This window comes from Rhinolophus ferrumequinum, chromosome 22 (assembly GCF_004115265.2).
Source record: "Rhinolophus ferrumequinum isolate MPI-CBG mRhiFer1 chromosome 22, mRhiFer1_v1.p, whole genome shotgun sequence".
NCBI classification, from domain to species: Eukaryota; Metazoa; Chordata; class Mammalia; order Chiroptera; family Rhinolophidae; genus Rhinolophus; species Rhinolophus ferrumequinum.
This window is the reverse complement of record NC_046305.1, coordinates 27,301,792-27,321,503: the sequence shown is the minus strand read 5'-3', so window position 1 is coordinate 27,321,503 and position 19,712 is coordinate 27,301,792. Positions and strand designations below refer to the sequence as shown.

Here is a 19,712-nt window from a genome sequence, read left to right as displayed (position 1 = left end):
AGAGGCGTGAAAGGGTGTCATACGTTTGGGAAACTACAAAGAATTGATATGGTTGGAGCATAGGCCAGGGATGGTGGAGAGGGGTAAGAAATTTCTGCTAGAAAGGAAAGCAGTGGCCAAATCTCAAAAGGCCATACATGCCCAGCCAAGTAGTCTAGATTGTAATCAGGAGGGTCAGCTTTTACAGCTGGTTCCTGAAGCCAATTTCCCCTTCAACTCATGGTACAATGAGGCAAATTCCACTGTGAGAATTATGGGTAGGACAGAAGTGAGGTGGCACCAGGCAATGTAAAAATGACCAGACTTAACCTGTGCCCCATGGCACTGCTTCTAAGATGCTTCTCCTGTACACAATGAAGGGACAGCTGAACAGGAGCAGCTTATCAGCATCATCAGCCCTACCTCCTCCTCCTCTTGCCTCACTCTCCACAGGTACCAGAAGCTATTGCCAAATGCAAACGAGCTGGTATTACTGTCAGAATGGTGACAGGAGACAACATCAACACAGCCCGGGCCATTGCCACCAAATGTGGCATTTTGACACCTGGGGATGATTTCTTGTGCTTGGAAGGCAAGGAATTCAACCGACTCATCCGCAATGAGAAGGGCGAGGTGGGTCCTGGGTGGGAGGAACTGGGACCTCATTTGGCAAGGGAAGGGCTGGTTCTAGTGTAAGGCATCTGAGATGCATGGGAGAAAGTGGGTGATTTTAAACTAAAATCTATTCATAGTGAAATGTGCCTTCCACCAAAGCTGCTCAGATGATAAAATTGAGAGTTTCTTCTCATGATGTTCATTCACAAGCTAGACAGTGTCACTAACTCTTCATGTCTTTCCGTTTTTTTCGGTCAAGGGATGATTTTGTACCAATTTCCCTCTACTTCATCCCTCCTGTGTCACTGCCCTGTGACTAACAGTGGCACAGATTTGTAAAAGGACGTGGTCTGAGTGTGGAGCAGACCAAAGCTTCCTGATCTACGTAGAAACCAAACCTAAGACCTCAGAAGCACCACTTTAGCCACCTGAGCCAACAGCTAACTAACCCTGATTCACCTCCTGTCAAGGGTCTAAAAAATAGGGGATAGGCTGCCAGGTAGGGAATTGGGAGGAGAAAGAAGACAAGCAGGGCCTGAATGGTCACCATCAATGACTCTGCCCTTGGAGAATGAATCCTCTGCTTCATCTCCAGTGCAGGCCAGGCTAACTCAACCCACTGGGCCTTGGAGTACCAGATATCTCAGCATCTCAGAGTGTGGAGGAATAAAATGTTCCTAGATGGCTGTTCTGAGCTTCACTGACCCAAGTGTGGTCTGGTGTTGACAGGTAGAGCAAGAAAAGCTGGACAAAATCTGGCCTAAGCTTCGAGTCCTGGCGCGATCTTCCCCGACTGACAAGCATACACTGGTGAAAGGTACGGTCAGCTCCTGAGTATGTGCCTGGGGTAGAGGAAGGCAGGCCAGGGTGGGGACAGATACGAACCATCAGCCAAAGCAGCTCTCCTGTCCTGAATAGGGAGTTCCCAGGAGAGCTCTCCACCTCACTGGGAGAACATACAGTTTAGCAAACAGCTGAGCCCCTTGTGAGTATAAGACTTATAATAAAGTTGTTTCTAAACATCATATCTTTGCTATTAATACTATGCACTAGGTATGGCAGGTTAAACTATTATCATTTTGCAAATAAGGAAATTTGAGACTGAGAAGACAAATAACCAAACTGCCCAGCTGGTAAGTGGAAGTGGTACAGTATGACCCCAGGTCTCTGCCTTCAAATCATTCAGTGCTTTTTCCACCCTATAATCGTTTCCTTAGGGCATCCGACAGGGTGTCTGATAAGGACAGACTTTCTTAGCTCAGCGTGCTACCCATGAAACAATTTACTGCTCTTCGGTGATAGTATAGAACTTCCAGCATAGGGAAAAAAGAAGGAAAGAAGAAAGTAGGAAGGTAGGTGATAGCAGGGACAAGGGAAGAAGACCAAAAAAGCACCTTTAGTGGGGAACAGGGCTGGCCAAATGGCCTCAGATGGACTATGTGGACTGATTGAGGTATGTCTCTTTTTCCCAGGCATCATTGACAGCACTGTTGGAGAACAGCGACAGGTTGTTGCTGTCACTGGTGATGGCACAAATGATGGGCCAGCTCTGAAGAAAGCAGATGTTGGTTTTGCCATGGTAAGCTGCTCTGCACAGTGTCTCTATCTGACTGCAAACTGCTTTCTCCATCGAGAAACCAGGATGGGTTTGTTGTACTTTGACACCAACTTTGTGCTCTCTTCTTGGACTCCATCTCTCCTCCTACCTACGTAGCCAATAATAATAGATATAATGGGGCGGGGGAGCGACATCAAGTATGATGAATAGATGACACAGGGAGGGAAATCAGGAAGTATCATTACCTAAGAAAGCAAAGCCAACTTAAACTTGCCCTTGAACATGGTGATAGTGTCTATGTAGGCACACCATAGAAAATTCATGTTCCATATGGAACATGTATTCTGGCCAGCAGCATTGTTCATCACTCTGCTTTTCACTTGTGAGGCTGGGAGCATCAGAATCACTTGGAAAGTTCACTTAAGTCATATACTCCAGTGTTCCACAGTTGGATATCTTGATTCAGTGATGTCTGGGGTGGGTCCCAGAAATACTTGGGTTTTCTTAATAGTCACATGTTTTGATTCTGATGTTCAGGGACATTTAGAAGTTCCCAGATTGCAAAGTAGTTAATGACTGTAGTTAATGACTCATACTCAAGTGGTTAATGACTGTAAGTCTTCCTATATATTAAACTGATGGTGATTTTTAAGCACTGGGAGATTCAAGAAGTAATCTGGCTTTAAGGTGCTCTCTTTAACAACAACAACAAAAAGTTTTTATTCTAGGAAATTTCAAGAATATATAAAATTAGGGGCAGCTGGATGGCTCAATTGATTAGAGAGTGAGCTCTGAACAACAGGGCTGCCAATTTGATTCCCACATGGGCCAGTGCGCCCTCCACAACTAGATTGAAGACCAGCTGCCACTGAGCTTTCAGAGGGGCAGCCGGGTGGCTCAGTTGGTTAGAGCGTGAGCTCTCAACAACAAGATTGTTGGTTCAATTCCTATATGGGATAGTGGGCTGCACCCCCTGCAACTAGAGACTGAAAACTACGACTGGACTTGGAGCTGAGCTGTGCCCTCCACAACTAGATTGAAGGACAATGCCTTGGAGCTGATGGGCCTTAGAGAAACACACTGTCCCCCAATATTCCCCAATAAAATTAAATATATATTTATATATTTAATATAAAATTAAATACACACACACACACACACACACACACGTAGAGAGAATAGTTTAATTAACCCCCATGTACCTGTCACCCAACATCAGTTATCAACACTTGGTCAATCTTGTTTCACTGAAACTGCCCCCTGCACTTCCCCTATCGTCAGCTGAATTATTCTGAAGCAAACCAAGACATGTCATTTCATCGCCCAAAAAAGTCCCTGAAAGATAAGTATGTATCAAATAACATAATGAAAATGGCGGCGTGAGGTGAGCCTCTGGAAAGCTCCGCTGGAATTTACAACTAATCAAACAACAATAACTCCACAAAGGACTCCCTGCACAGCAGACAGGCAAGACGAAGAGACCCACTACTGAATTCACCGAAAGGTGGACGAATTGCGCGAGTGGGGGAGGAGGGAAGGGAGAAGTGCAGAGACGGAGCCGCGTGGGTGGGCGCAGGACACAGACCTAGCTCAGTGCTCTGAGCTCGCTGCATCCCGGAACTACCGCAGCTGCGGGAGAGGGAAGAACTAGGACTGCTAGGGCTCCACTTATGGCCCACAGGGCTAAGGGGACACCATATAACACAGCCGAACCCAAGCTCACGGCAGAGACCTCAGAGCAAAGACTGAGGGAAGAAGGCTGAAAATGCTGGTTTAAGCCCTCACTGCCGAGCAGAGAACGGAAGCCTTAGGCACTGAGACTGGCTGCCCCCTCCCGACCCTCCCAGAGCTCTCCCCGCCCCCACCTGCCCGGTGCTAGAAGTGGAGCAGTAGCAGTGTCAGATCAAAAGAACAGAATATTTGCAGTTCTGAGAACTGTGGTCCACAGACATGGACTCACAGCCCAACTAGTTCTGGCAGAGGGGAGGGAGCTGTGGAAGCAGGACCAGCTGTGGTGGTGGCCGCCATTGCTCTGGGCCACCTCTCACAACTCACCCAGCGCCTGGCCCCACCTATCTGGGCGGATCCCTGCAGGAGGAAACAGAACTGCTGAAACACACGGGCTCTGAATCTGGTGCAGGAAGAGCTTTGGAACTTCAAAAGCTCTCCGCATACCCACACGGACACTGCGTCCTGTGACCCAAGCAAACTATTAACAGAGGAGAAGCCCGTCTCCCAGGGAATCCCCCTATTGTGTGAGAGGCTGGAATAGTACAGAGAAAACATAGCACTACCATGTGAGAGAAATAAAAGGCTGCAGTCGGAGAGAAAATAAAACATTCTACCAACAAGTACTAGAAAACAAAAGAAAGACCTCTTCCTATCAACCTGTTGCAGAGGCCTCTCCTGTAGATGTCTAGGAAGAGAAATAATAAATCAGTAATTGCCATGAATAACCAAGGCAACAAGACAGCTCAGAAAGAAAGTGAAAAGTCTCCAGAAAAGGAACTTAAAGATATGGAAATATGTGACTTAAACGACAGAGAATTCAAGATTGCAGTTCTGAAAAAACTCAACGAGATGCAAGAAAAAGATGCAGAAAGGCAGTTTAATGAACTCAGAAACACAATCAAAGAAAAACATGAGCATTTTACAAAAGAGATTGAAATTTTGAAAAAGAACCAAATAGAATTTCTGGAGATTAAGAATTCAATAGAAGAAATTAAGAATGAAATAACCAGCTTAGGTAGTAGACTTGACCAGATGGAGGAAAGAATCAGTGACATCGAAGACAAAAACGTGGAAATCACACAGATGGAAGAAGAAAGAGACTCGAGACTTAAAAGAAATGAAAGGACTCTACAAGAACTTTCTGACTCCATCAGAAAGAGCAATATAAGAATAATGGGCATACCAGAAGAAGAAGAAAGAGAGAAGGGAACAGAGAATATATTCAAATTATTGATGAGAACTTCCCAAACTTGTGGACAGAACTGGATCCTCGAATCCAAGAAGCAAATAGAACACTTAATTACCTCAATCCCAACAGGCCTTCTCCAAGGCACATTGTATTGAAGCTGTCTAAAACGAACGACAAAGAAAGAATTCTCAAAGCAGCCAGGGAAAAGAAGACGGTAACCTACAAAGGAAAGCCCATTAGATTATCATCAGATTTTTCAGCAGAAACTCTACAAGCCAGGAGCGAGTGGAACCAAATATTCAAACTATTGAAAGAGAGAAATTATGAGCCAAGAATAATGTATCCAGCAAAGATATCCTTTAGATATGAAGGAGGAATAAAGACCTTTCCAGACATACAGAAGCTGAGGGAATTTTCTAATACACGACCTTCACTATAAGAAATACTAAAGGAGGTTATTCGACCACCATCAACAGGGACAATTTGTGGCAACCAAAACATAAAAAGGGGGAGAGTAAAGGCCTGAACCGGAATATGGGAATGGAGAAAGTAAGCATGCTAAAGAAAATGGAATACTCTAAATATCAAACTTTCTTTTACTTAAACTTAAGGGTAACCACTCAAGAAAAATCCAAGACTGAAATATATACTGTAATAAAAGAAGAAACAGAGGGAAACATCATAGAATACCACCATACAGAAATAATAGACAACAACAAAAAGGCAAAGAAATCATGGAGACACAGCCTTACCAGAAAACTAAAGATAGAATGACAGGAAATCCTCACGTATCAATAATCACTTTAAATGTAAATGGACTGAACTCACCAATAAAAAGGCACAGAGTAACAGATTGGATCAAAAAACTAAACCCAACCATATGCTGTCTCCAAGAGACACATCTCAGCTACAAGAACAAGCATAGACTCAAAGGGTGGAAATTAACACTCCAAGCAAATGGTACCCAGAGAAAATCAGGTGTAGCCATAATGGTATCAGATGAAACAGATTTCAGGGTGAAAAAAATAACAAGAGACAAAGATGGACATTTCATAATGGTAAAGGGGACTATACAACAAGAAGACATAACAGTCATCAATATTTATGCCCCCAATCAGGGAGCGCCGAAATATACAAAGCAACTACTAACAGAACTAAAGGGAGAAATTGACCAAAACACAATTATACTAGGGGACCTAAATACATCACTGACAGCTATGGATAGATCATCCAAACAGAAAATAAATAACGAAATAGCAGCCCTAAATGACACATTAGGTGAAATGGACATAATTGACATATATAGAGCACTTCATCCTAAAACATCAGACTATACATTCTTTTCTAGTGTGCATGGAACATTCTCAAGGATAGACCATATATTGGGACATAAAATCAGCCTCAGCAAATTTAAGAAGATGGAAATCATAGCAAGCATATTCTCTGATCACAAGGCTTTGAAATTGGATATCAACTGCAAAAAGAAAGCAGGAAAAAACACAAATACATGGAGATTAAACAACATACTTTTAAAGAACAACTGGGTCAAAGAAGAAATTAGAGGAGAGATCAAAAGATACATAGAAACAAATGACAATGAAAATATATCCTACCAAAGTTTTTGGGATGCAGCGAAAGCAGTTTTAAGAGGGAAATTTATATCCTTACAGGCCTATCTCAAGAAACAGGAAAAATCCCAAATAGATAACCTCATGTTACACCTTAAAGAACTAGAAAAAGAAGAACAAATGAACCCCAAGGTCAGCAGAAGAAAGAAAATAACAAAAAACAGAGCAGAACTAAATGAAATAGAGAACAAAAAGACAATAGAAAAAAATTAATGTGACAAAGAGCTGGTTCTTTGAAAAGATTAACAAAATTGACAAACCCTTGGCTAGACTCACTAAGATAAAAAGAGAGAAGACACAAATTAACAAAATCAGAAATGAAAAAGGGGAAGTTATCACGGACACCACAGAAATACAAAGGATCATCCAAGAATACTATGGACTATATGCCACCAAATTCAATAACCTAGAAGAAATGGACAAGTTCTTAGAAACATATAGCCTTCCAAGGCTGAACCATGAAGAACTAGAAAATCTAAACAGACCGATCACCAATAATGAAATTGAATCAGTCATCCAAAACCTTCCCAAAAACAAAAGTCCGGGACCAGATAGCTTCACTAGTGAATTCTACCAGTGAATTCAAAGAGGATCTAATACCAATCCTGCTCAAACTATTCCAAAAAATCGAAGAAGAGACAATACTCCCTAACTCATTTTATGAGGCCAACATTACCCTGATACCAAAACCTGGTAAGGACAACCCAAAAAAGGAAAACTACAGACCAATATCTCTGGTGAATACAGATGCAAAAATCCTAAAAAAATTCTAGCAAATCGAATACAGCAATGCATTAAAAAGATCATTCATCACGACCAAGTGGGGTTCATCCCCAGGGCACAAGGATGGTTCAACATCCACAAATCCATCAATGTGATATATCACATAAACAAAATAAAGGACAAAAATCATATGATTATATCAATTGATGCAGAAAAAGCATTTGACAAGACACAACATCCATTTAAAACACTTGATTAAGTGTTTTGCTAACACTTTATTAAGATTAAAACACTTAATAAAATTGGTATAGAAGGAAAATACCTTAACATAATAAAGGCCATATATGACAAGCCCTCAGCTAATCTCATAATTAATGGTGAAAAACTGAAGCCCTTTGCTGTACGTTCAGGAACACGACAGGGCTGTCCACTATCACCTCTGCTTTTCAACATAGTGTTGGAAGTCCTTGCCAGAGCGATCAGGCAAGAGAAAGAAATAAAAGGCATCCACATTGGGAATGAAGAAGTTAAATTATCACTCTTTGCAGATGACATGATGCTATATATAGAAAACCCTAAAGACTCCACCAAAAAGCTATTAGAAACAATCAACAAATACAGTAAAGTTGCTGGCTACAAAATCAACGTACAAAAGTCCATTGCATTCGTATATACTAACAATGAAATCTCAGAAAAAGAAATACAAAAAACAATTCCTTTTGCAATTGCAGCAAAAAGAATAAAATACCTAGGAATAAACTTAACCAAGAATGTGAAGGACCTATATGCTAAAAATTATAAGACATTTTTGAAAGAAATTGAAGAAGACCCAAAGAAATGGAAAGACATTCCGTGCTCATGGATTGGAAGAATCAACATAGTTAAAAACGGCCATGTTACCCAAAGCAATATACAGATTTAATGCAATCCCCTCAAAATCCCAATGGCATTTTTTAAAGAAATAGAACAAAAAAGCATCAGATTTGTTTGGAACCACAAAAGACCCCGAATAGCCAAAGCAATTTTAAGAAAAAAGAACAGTACTGGAGGTATCACACTCCCTGACTTTAGCTTGTACTACAGGGCAACAATAATCAAAACAGCATGGTATTGGCAGAAAAACAGACGCATAGACCAATGGAATAGAACTGAGAACCCAGAAATAAAACCACATAAATATGGACAGATAATTTTTGACAAACAAGCTAAAAACATACAATGGAGGAAAGACAGCCTCTTCAATAAATGGTGCTGGGAGAATTGGAAAGCCACGTGCAAAAGAATGAAACTGGACTGCTATCTGTCACCATGTACCAAAATTAATTCAAAATGGATCAAAAACTTAAGCATAAGACCTGACACAGTAAATTGCATAGAAGAAAACATAGGTACTAAACTTATGGACCTTGGGTTCAAAGAGCATTTTATGAATTTGACTCCTAAGGCAATGGAAATAAAAGCTAAAATAAACGAATGGGACTATATGAAACTTAAAAGCTTCTACACAGCAAAAGAAACCATTGACAAAATAAAGAGGCAACCAACTGAATGGGAGAAGATTTTTGCAAACAGTGCCTCCGATAAGGGGCTAATATCCAAAATATACAAGGAACTCATGAAACTCAACCACAGAAAAACAAACAACCCAATTGAAAAATGGGCAGAGGACCTGAAGAGATATTTCTCCAAAGAGGACATACAAATGGCAAATAGACATATGAAAAAATGCTCAACATCACTAATCATCAGAGAAATGCAAATAAAAACCACAATGAGATATCACCTCACCCCAGTCAGAATGGCTATCATCAACAAGACAAATAGTAACAAGTGTTGGAGAGGCTGTGGAGAAAAAGGAACCCTCATACACTGTTGGTGGGAATGCAGACTGGTGCAGCCGTTATGGAAGGCAGTGTGGAGGTTCCTCAAAAAATCACGAATAGAATTACCATATGACCCAGCAATCCCTCTCCTGGGTATCTACCCAAAAAATCTGAAAACATCTACAGATAAAGATACGTGTGCTCCAATGTTCATTGCAGCTTTGTTTATGGTGACCAAGACATGGAAACAACCAAAATGTCCTTCAACAGATGAATGGATAAAGAAGTAGTGGTATATATACACAATGGAATATTATTCGGCGGTAACAAAAGATGATATAGGAACATTTGTGACAACATGGATGGATCTTGAGAGTATAATGCTAAGCGAAATAAGTCAGAAAGAAAAAGCAGAGAACCTTATGATTTCACTGATATGTGGTTTATAAACGAAAAACAACAAAAGAACAAGACAAACAAATGAGAAACAAGAACTCATAGACACAGACAATAGTTTAGTGGTTACCAGAGGGTAAAGGTGGTGGGGGGTGGGAGATGAGGGTAAGGGGGATCCAATATATGGTGATGGAAGGAGAACTGACTCCGGGTGGTGAACACACAATGTGATTTATAGATGATGTAATACAGAATTGTACACCTGAAATCTATGTAATTTTACTAACAGTTGTCACCCCAATAAATTTAAAAAAAAAGGTAGTACCAACAACAATAAAAAGATAAGTATGTATTAATAAAATATATCTAAAAGAATGATAATACCATTATCATGAAAAAATTGATTCATTACTGTCATCAGATAGCTAGTCAGTTCTCACTTCCCCAATTGCTTCATAAACGTTTTTATAGTTCATTTGTCCAAATAAGATCCATACATTTCAATTGTTATTGATATAGCTCTTAAATCTCTTAATCTATAGCAGTACTTTCTTTGTTTTTTGGGGTTTTTTTCCCCCTTCTTCCGCCTTCCTCCCGCCCCCGCCCCACACATTCCAGTTCAAGCCGTTGTTTCTCAGTCTAGTTGTGTAGGACACAGCTCCCTGGCCCATGCTGGTATTATGAGCCTTGCGCTCCTCCCGGCTGAGGCAGTCGGTCGCCAGTTGTTGGTCGGCTGCTCACAGCAGCTCACGGCAGCTGTTGCTGGCTGCCAGCCTCTCACGATGTCTGCTGGCCACTCATGCTGGGGCCGCTCATGGCAGCCCACAGCAGCCTATGGCAGCCCATGACAGCCCACAGCCGTTCTGCTGATGGCAGCCCAGCTCCAGGGAGAGCTGTTGTTCACAATCTTAGCTGTAGAGGGCGCAACTCACTGGCCCATGTGGGAATCGAATTGGTGACGTCTGCATTAGGAGTGTGGTGCTCCAACCACCTGAGCCACCGGGCCAGCGCTATAGCAGTAGTTTTTAAAGTGTGTTCCTCCTTCCAATTGTACCTGGAAACCATTTTACCTAATAACTTGAATATGCCCATTCTCAGGCCCCACCCCAGATCTACTGAATCAAAAAGCATGGAGTTGGAAGCCAACAATCTATGTTTTAACAGGCCCTTGGTGATTCTGACACATTCTAGAGTTTGAGAGCCACTGATCTCATAGGATCCCTGTGTTAAGTCTCCAATGCTGCCCTTGACATTTGTGGGTTCACAAGAAGGACTCTGCATATAGCTGTACTCATGGCTAAGATTTAGTACATTGATATAGTAAGGAGGAAAGTCACAGGCAGAGTTTGGAGGGATCCACATGCAGGCTTCTTTATGCTCTCTCCCGCCATGAGGGGTCACACAGCATACTCTTCCCCCAGCCATGAAAATGCAGCAACATGTGTGATGTTTCTGCCAGGGAAGCCCATCAGAGACTCAGCCCAGGGTTTTTATTCATATAGGCACCTTCTGCCTAGCACGTACCCTAGCATGTATTCCAGACTCCCAGAAGGAAAGCAGGTGTTCAGTAGAACACAGTCTAGGCACAGTGAATCACTAATTAGTTTTCAGCTAGTTGTTGGCTGGGAGTGTTCTGAGCCAAGTTCCCACATGCCAGCCAAGGGCCGACTTTGTAAACAGGCGGTTTGTGTTTTGTTTTGTTTTGTTTTTTATTGAGGAACAGTATGTTTTTCCAGGACCCATCAGCTCCAAGTCAAGTCGTTGTTTTCAGTCTAGCTGTGGAGGGCACAGGTCACTGGCCCATGTGGGAATCGATCCGGCAACCCTCATGTTATGAGCACTGCGCTCCAACCAACTGAGCCAACCGGCTTCCATAAACAGGCCTTTAAAAGATAGCAGTCTCAGACCTTTGAGACTCTTTTCTGCACAATCCCCTTCCATCTTTTTTTCCTAGGTATTAATATTTAGTCTTGAAGGAACCAGGTTGTTTGTCTACACAGAGTACCTCACAGCATGGATTTTGTTGATTATATCCTTGTAATGTTCTTTAACATGTTCTTTTGTTCCTTGTATTTCCTATAAACTAGAATTATAATAATTAGTTTTAGAAGCAATCACATTCTAGATCCCATCTTTCATTAGGGGATACAAAATGATGATGTTCTGGGTTTTTTTTACCTATTAACTTGAATATTCTATAAAAAGAAATGTATGTTCCCTCATTGACTCTTTGGTTACTCTGAAGTTCAGTTCCTACATGAAAGGCAGATTAAATGCTTGATTCTTTTCCTTTATTTACTAGTTTTCAAAATATTCGAATAATGAGTTGACTTTTTAGGATCCCCTAAAGGTAATCAACAAATTGTTTATTTTAAAAAACATCATTATGAACTCTTGAATTTAAGCGTACTTGCTGTGTTTCTATCCATTGCCCATATTATTGTTGTGATGTTCATATTCGCCCGTCATGAGCCTCTTCAACCCTGCTGACTTCTTGTGATACAACCCCAGCTGACTCTAATAGCTTCGTTGGTTTCTTATATGACAAGATGTTCCAGAGTTGTCATGCGTATTTCTTGTCCTAGATCTGGAATCGTCTATTTCTCAAAGGAGTCCTGCTTCATTTTAGTGAGAAATGATATTTAGAGAATACAATCTGATTATCAGGATGTTCCTTACCACTGAGGCTTCTAGGCCTTTTCAGTGGAAAAAGCTAGGAAATAATGTCTCTCTTGTGCTTTAAAGTAAAATACTTCATGAATTCACATTGGCATTTCCAATTCAAATTTAGAATTATAGAACTCTAACTTCTTAATTTTATTTAACTCCCCTGATTTTATATTTATATCTCTTAAGCTAAAAATTTTGATTTTTAAGGGCATTAACATAATTATTACTTTTTTATCCTAAGATATATGTAGTAGTTTCAAAATAGCAGCAATAATACAATTACTCTACAAAAACAGTTACATATTTTTCTTATACTACTTTTTATCGCATAGGTATATCCTACTAAGAATGTACCATCTGCCTTAAGACTCAAGAGTTTTGGTCACGTATCTGGTGGTGCCACTCTCAGTGTGCATTTGTGCAGGCAAGGGCAGAAACTGCACTGACATTGTAAAAACTATCACCCAGACCCCTCAGGCCCACGCTTTTAAGTCTGCAGTCCCAAAGTCTCTCTGGGCACCAGGTGACCGGCTCTGCCTGCGCAATAAGCAGGGGGCTCCTTGGTACAGCAGAGAACAACCTGGACATTGCTTGGTGGGCTTAGGCCGAGACTGTCGCTGCTTTCTGTATTGCTTTGTTTTGTCTTGTTTTGCTTTGTCTTTATATCTTTGATATCTTTGCCTCTGTCGAGTGGGGTTATCAGGTGGTTTTGCATGTGAACGTATTTGATATTTTTCTTTGTTGTTGTTGTTGCTGTTGTGCTTGGTGATTTGCTTTGTTCTGAAACTGCCCTGCCGGGGCCCAGCTTGTGAGGCACGGTCAGCAGATCAGAAATCTCCCGCCAGCACCCATACACACACACTGAAGGAGTGCCCTAGGACTCTGGAGCTCTGGACAAAGGACTGGTGGTGCTCCTCTCGGTGTGCATACGTGCGGACAAGGGCAGAAGCTGCACTGACTTTGTGGAGACTATCATCCAGACCCCTCAGGCCCACGCTTTTAAGTCTGCAGTCCCAAAGTCTCTCTGAGCACCAGGTGACCGGCTCTGCATGCGCAATAAGCAGGGGGCTCTTTGGTACAGCAGAGGACAACCTGGTCATTGCTTGGTGGGCTCAGGCCGAGACGGTCGCTGCTTTTTGTTTTGCTTTGTTTTGCTTTGCTTGGTTTTGTTTTGCTTTGTCTTGTATCTTTGATATCTTTGCCTGTGTCGAGCGGGGGTTATCGGCTGTTTTTTTTTTTTTTTTTTTTTTCTCTCTTTGCTGTTGTCGTTGCTGCTGTGCTTGGTGATTTGCCTTGTTCTGGGACTTCCCTGCCGGGGCCCAGCTTGGGTGGCACGGGACTCGGCATATCCGGGGGCCAACTCCAGACCAAATCGGAGTGCAGCCGGGTTTGACCTGCAGGTCACACACCTAGAGGGGGTTCTCGGCAGGCTCTGGAGCCCATAGAGGCCAAATCACATTGGGGTGGTCAACCCTCACGCAGCAGAGTGCCCTGCGGGGGGCAGAGCCAAGTCTCACGGCAGGTCAGCCCAGGAGTTGACCCCACCTGCTCATTAGCGGGAAGCAATTAAAGATCTTCTTGAACGGGACAGTGTACACAACACAAGACTCACCTTTGGAGCACACGCAGAGGAGGACGACGTGGTGCGAGTCAAATATAAAGGACACATATTACATAAGATAACCTAGCAAGAACTAAGAACTCTACGGGATCTACCTAATATATCAAAATAAACACAGTCAGCCAGAATGGGGAAACAAAGATACACGTCCCAAATAAAAGAACAGAAGAAGCTTCCACAACTGGAACCAAATGAAGCAGACGTAACCAACCTCTCAGAGACAGAGTTCAGAATACTGGTGATAAGAATGTTTAAGGAGCTTAGAGAAGACATAAAGAAGGATGTAGAAATCATAACAAACGAGCTTAGAGAAAACATAAAGAAGGATGTAGAAATCATAACGAAAAACCAGTTGGAACTAAAGAACACAATTACCGAAATTAAGAACTCACTTGAAGGAATTACCAGCAGGCTAGATGAAGCAGAGGATCGAATCAGCGACTTAGAAGACAAGGTAGCAGAGATCACCCAAACGGAACAACAAAAAGAAAAAAGAATAAAAAACAATGAAGATGGCCTAAGAGACCTCTGGGATAACATCAAGCGCAACAACATGCGCATCATAGGAATACCAGAAGGTGAAGAGAGCAAGCAAGGGATTGAGAACATATTTGAAGTAATAATGTCTGAAAACTTCCCCAACCTGATGAAGGAAACCAACATACAAGTCCAGGAAGTGCAGAGAGTTCCAACCAGGATTAACCCAAACAGGTCCACACCAAGACACATTATAGTCAAAATGGCAAAGCTTAAAGACAAAGAGAGAATCCTAAAAGCAGCAAGAGAAAGACGGAGGGTTACATACAAGGGAACTCCCATAAGACTATCAAATGATTTTTCTACAGAAACATTGAAGGCCAGGAGGGAGTGGCAGGAGATACTTAAAGTGATGGAAAACAAAGGCCTACAACCTAGATTGCTTTATCCAGCAAGGCTATCATTTAAAGTTGATGGAGAGATAAAGAGCTTTCCAGAAAAAAATAAGCTAAAGGAATTTATTACCACCAAGCCAGCATTGCAAGAAATACTAAAAGGACTTCTGTAAATAGAAGAAAGATCAAAACAACCTAACTACAAATTTAAAAATGGCAATATCTATGTACCTATCAATAATCACTTTAAATGTAAATGGATTAAATGCTCCAATCAAGAGACATAGGGTGGCTGACTGGATAAGACAGCAAGACCCTTGTATATGCTGTATACAAGAGACTCACCTCAGAACAAAAGACACACACAGGCTGAAAGTGAAGGGTTGGAGTAAGATATTTCATGCAAATGGAAACGAGAAAAAAGCTGGCGTTGCCATACTTATTTCTGACAAAATAGACTTTAAAATGAAGAACATACTAAAAGATAAAGATGGGCACTATATAATAATAAAAGGATCGATCCGACAAGAGGACATAACCCTAGTAAACATCTATGCACCCAACATAGGAGCACCTAAATATATAAAACAGGTACTGACTGACATAAAGGCAGAGATCAACAGTAACACTATTATAGTCGGGGACTTCAACACACCTCTGACCACAAGGGACAGGTCTTCCAGACAGAAAATCAATATGGAAACAACAACCTTAAATGATACATTGGACCACTTGGATTTAATCGATATTTTCAGAACATTTCACCCCAATGCTGCAAAATACACCTTCTTCTCAAGCGCACATGAAACATTTTCCAAGATAGATCATATGTTAGGCCACAAAACAAGTCTTGATAAATTTAAGAAAATTGAAATCATACCAATTGTCTTCTCTGATCACAATGCTATGAAATTAGAAATGAACTACAGGAAAAAAACTGGAAGACACACCAATTCATGGAGGCTGAATAACTTATTACTAAATAATGAATGGGTCAAGCAGGAGATCAAGGAAGAAATCAAAAGATATCTCGAGATAAATGAAAATGAAAACACGACGACCCAAAGTCTATGGGATGCCGCGAAAGCAGTCCTAAGAGGGAAATTCATAGCTTTGCAGGCCTACCTAAAGAAACAAGAAACATCACTAATCAACAGTTTATCTTCACATTTAAGGGATTTGGAAAAAGAACAGCAAAATAAGCCCAAAGGGAACACAAGGAAGGAGATAATAAAGATCAGAGCAGAAATAAATGAAATAGAAACCAGAAAAACAATACAAAAGATCAATGAATCCAAGAGTTGGTTCTTAGAGAAGATAAACAAAATCGACAAACCTTTAGCCAGACTCATTAAAAAAAAGAGAGAGAGGACCCAAATTAATAAAATCAGAAACGAAAGAGGAGAAGTGACAACGGACACTGCAGAAATACAAAGAGTTTTAAGAAGTTACTATGAGCAACTATATGCCAACAAATTTGACAATTTGGAAGAAATGGACAATTTTCTAGAGGCGTACAACCTTCCAAGGCTAACTCAAGAAGAAACAGAAAACCTGAATAGACTGATTACCACCACGGAAATTGAATCAGTAATCAACAGTCTCCCAACAAACAAAAGCCCTGGACCAGATGGCTTAACAGGTGAATTTTACAAAGCATTCAAAAAAGAATTATCACCAATTCTCCTCAAGCTCTTCCAAAAAATCCAGAAGGAGGGAAGACTCCCAAACACTTTTTACGAAGCCACTATCACCCTGATCCCAAAATCAGACAAAGACACCACAAAAAAAGAAAACTACAGGCCGATATCTTTAATGAACATAGATGCAAAAATCCTCAACAAAATATTAGCAAACAGAATTCAGCAATACATTAAAAAGATCATTCACCACGATCAAGTGGGATTCATCCCTGGTATGCAGGGGTGGTTCAACATCCGCAAATCTATTAATGTGATACACCACATTAACAAAATGAAAAATAAAAATCACATGATCATATCAATAGATGCAGAAAAAGCATTTGATAAAATCCAACAGCCATTTATGATAAAAACCCTTAAGAAAGTGGGAATAGAGGGATCTTATCTCAACATAATAAAGGCCATATATGACAAACCCACAGCTAACATCATACTCAATGGGGAAAAGCTAAAATCATTCCCCCTAAGATCAGGAACAAGGCAAGGATGCCCACTATCTCCGCTTCTATTCAACATAGTTCTGGAAGTTCTTGCCACAGCAATCAGACAAGAAAAAGAAATAAAAGGCATCCAGATTGGTAAGGAGGAAGTAAAGTTATCATTGTATGCAGATGATATGATACTATATATAGAGAACCCTAAAGACTCCACCAAGAAGCTATTAGAGCTGATAGATGAATTTAGTAAAGTGGCAGGATACAAAATTAATATTCAGAAATCAGTTGCATTTGTATATACCAATAATAAAACATCAGAAGGAGAAATTAAAAAAACAATCCCATTTACAATCGCTCCAAAGACTATAAAATACCTGGGAATAAATTTAACCAAAGAAGTAAAAGATCTATACTCAGAAAATTATAAGACGCTGATGAAAGGAATGAAGGAAGATATAAATAGATGGAAACACATATCATGTTCATGGATAGGAAGAATTAATATAGTTAAAATGTCCATACTGCCTAAGGCAATATACATATTCAATGCAATTCCTATCAAACTGCCAATGTCGTTTTTCACAGAAATAGAACATATAATCCTAAAATTTATATGGGACCATAAAAGACCCCGAATAGCAAAGGCAATCTTGAGAAATAAGAACAAAGTGGGAGGTATAACAATACCTGACTTCAAATTATACTACAAGGCTACAGTAATCAAAACAGCATGGTACTGGCATAAAAACAGACACATAGATCAATGGAACAGAATAGAGAGTCCAGAAATAAATCCACGCCTATATGGCCATTTAATCTACGACAATGGAAGCAAGAATGTACGATGGAGTAATGACAGTCTATTCAATAAATGGTGCTGGGAAACCTGGACAGACACATGCAAAAAAATGAAGTTGGACCACCTCCTTACACCATATACAAAAATAAATTCAAAATGGCTTAAAGACTTAAATGTAAGGTCTGAAACCATAAAATACCTAGAAGAAAATATAGGAAGAAACTTCTCAGACATTACCCGGAGTAAGATTTTTACTGATATACACCCTCGCGCGAGGGAACTAAGAGAAAAAATAAACATGTGGGATTATATCAAACTAAAAAGTTTTTTCACAGCAAAGGAAACCATCAATAAAACAAGAAGGGATCCTACTGAATGGGAAAAGATATTTGCCAATGATATATCTGATAAGGGATTAATATCACAAATCTATGGAAAACTTACTCAACCCAACTCCAAAAAAACAAACGATCCAATTAAAAAATGGGCAGAGGACTTGAAGAGACATTTTTCTGAAAAGGACATACAGATGGCAAACAGACATATGAAGAAATGCTCAACCTCACTAACCATCAGAGAAATGCAAATAAAAACCACAATGAGATACCACCTCACCCCAGTCAGAATGGCTATCATCAATAAATCAACAAACAACAAGTGCTGGCGCGGATGTGGAGAAAAGGGAACGCTTGTGCACTGTTGGTGGATTGCAGACTGGTGCAGCCGCTATGGAAAACAGTATGGAGGTATCTCAAAATTCTGAAAATGGAACTGCCTTATGATCCAGTAATTCCACTCCTAGGTATCTATCTGGAGAAATCCAGAACTTCAATTCAAAAATCCCTATGCACTCCCATGTTTATTGCAGCACTATACACAATAGCTAAGACATGGAAACAACCAAAATGCCCATCGGTAGATGACTGGATTAAGAAACTGTGGTACATTTATACAATGGAGTATTATGCAGCCATAAAGAAGAAAGAAATCTTACCATTTGCAACAACATGGATAGATCTAGAGAACATTATGTTAAGTGAAATAAGTCAGACAGAGAAAGATAAGTACCATATGATCTCACTTATTTGCGGATTCTAAAGAAAAGAATAAGTGAATGAACTAATCAGAAACAGTTTGGGAGACAATGAGGAAAAACTGAGGGTTGCTAGATGGGCGGGGGGGGTGGGGGGTGGGGGGGAGGGTGAGGGGATTGGAGGGCAGTCAGTGACCACAGGATGGCCACGGGGTTTGAAAATTAATCTGGGGAACGTAATTTGGTGGTTACCAGAGCGTAAGGGTGTTGGGGGGTGGGGGATGAGGGTGAGGGGGATCAAATGTATGGTGATGGAAGGGGAGCTGACTCTGGGTGGTGAACACACAGTGTGATTTATGGATGATGTGATACAGAATTGCACAACTGAAATCTATGTAATTCTACTAACAATTGTCACCCCAATAAATTAAAAATAAAAAAAATAATAATAATAAAAAAAAAAAAAGAAATGTAATGTGATGTCAGAAGGGTAGTATATGGGTTAAATCACTGTGTGAGGGATATAAATGATAAATGTTTAACTGTTACATTGTTTTGTACACCTGAAACTAATAAAAATTTAAAAAGAAGTAAAAAAAAAAAAAAAAAGAATGTACCATCAAGTTACTGTGTTTTTTAAAGTCATTTGGGACATTTTCCCTTTATGTGGTTGTGCTACCAACTGGTTACAACAGTTCATTTATCATGTTGCTTTCCATTTTAGAGATTTCTTTTTTTTCCCCCTTTCTTCCGCCTCCCCCTCAACCTTCCACTCCATTCAAGCCATTGTTTCTCAGTCTAGTTGTGCAGGACACAGCTCCCTGACCCATGCTGGTATTGTGAGCCATGCTCTCCGGCCCTGGCTGAGGAAATCGGTCACGAGGCAGTCGGTCAGCTGCTTACAGCAGCTCTCACCAGCTGCCAGCCACTCACGA

At 40.7% G+C, this 19,712-nt stretch overlaps 1 protein-coding gene across 6 annotated transcripts in view; it reads left to right on the top strand.

Moving 5' to 3' along the window:
* The window catches only part of ATP2B4 (ATPase plasma membrane Ca2+ transporting 4), a 109,774-nt gene that overhangs the window by 72,917 nt on the left and 17,145 nt on the right, over window positions 1–19,712 (top strand). For all 6 annotated transcript variants that reach the window (XM_033093485.1, XM_033093490.1, XM_033093488.1 and 3 more), the window contains exons 13-15: window positions 433–612; window positions 1,324–1,411; window positions 2,067–2,173. In XM_033093485.1, the coding sequence (XP_032949376.1) occupies window positions 433–612; window positions 1,324–1,411; window positions 2,067–2,173 (375 nt within the window). The remainder of the gene's footprint in view (window positions 1–432; window positions 613–1,323; window positions 1,412–2,066; window positions 2,174–19,712) is intronic.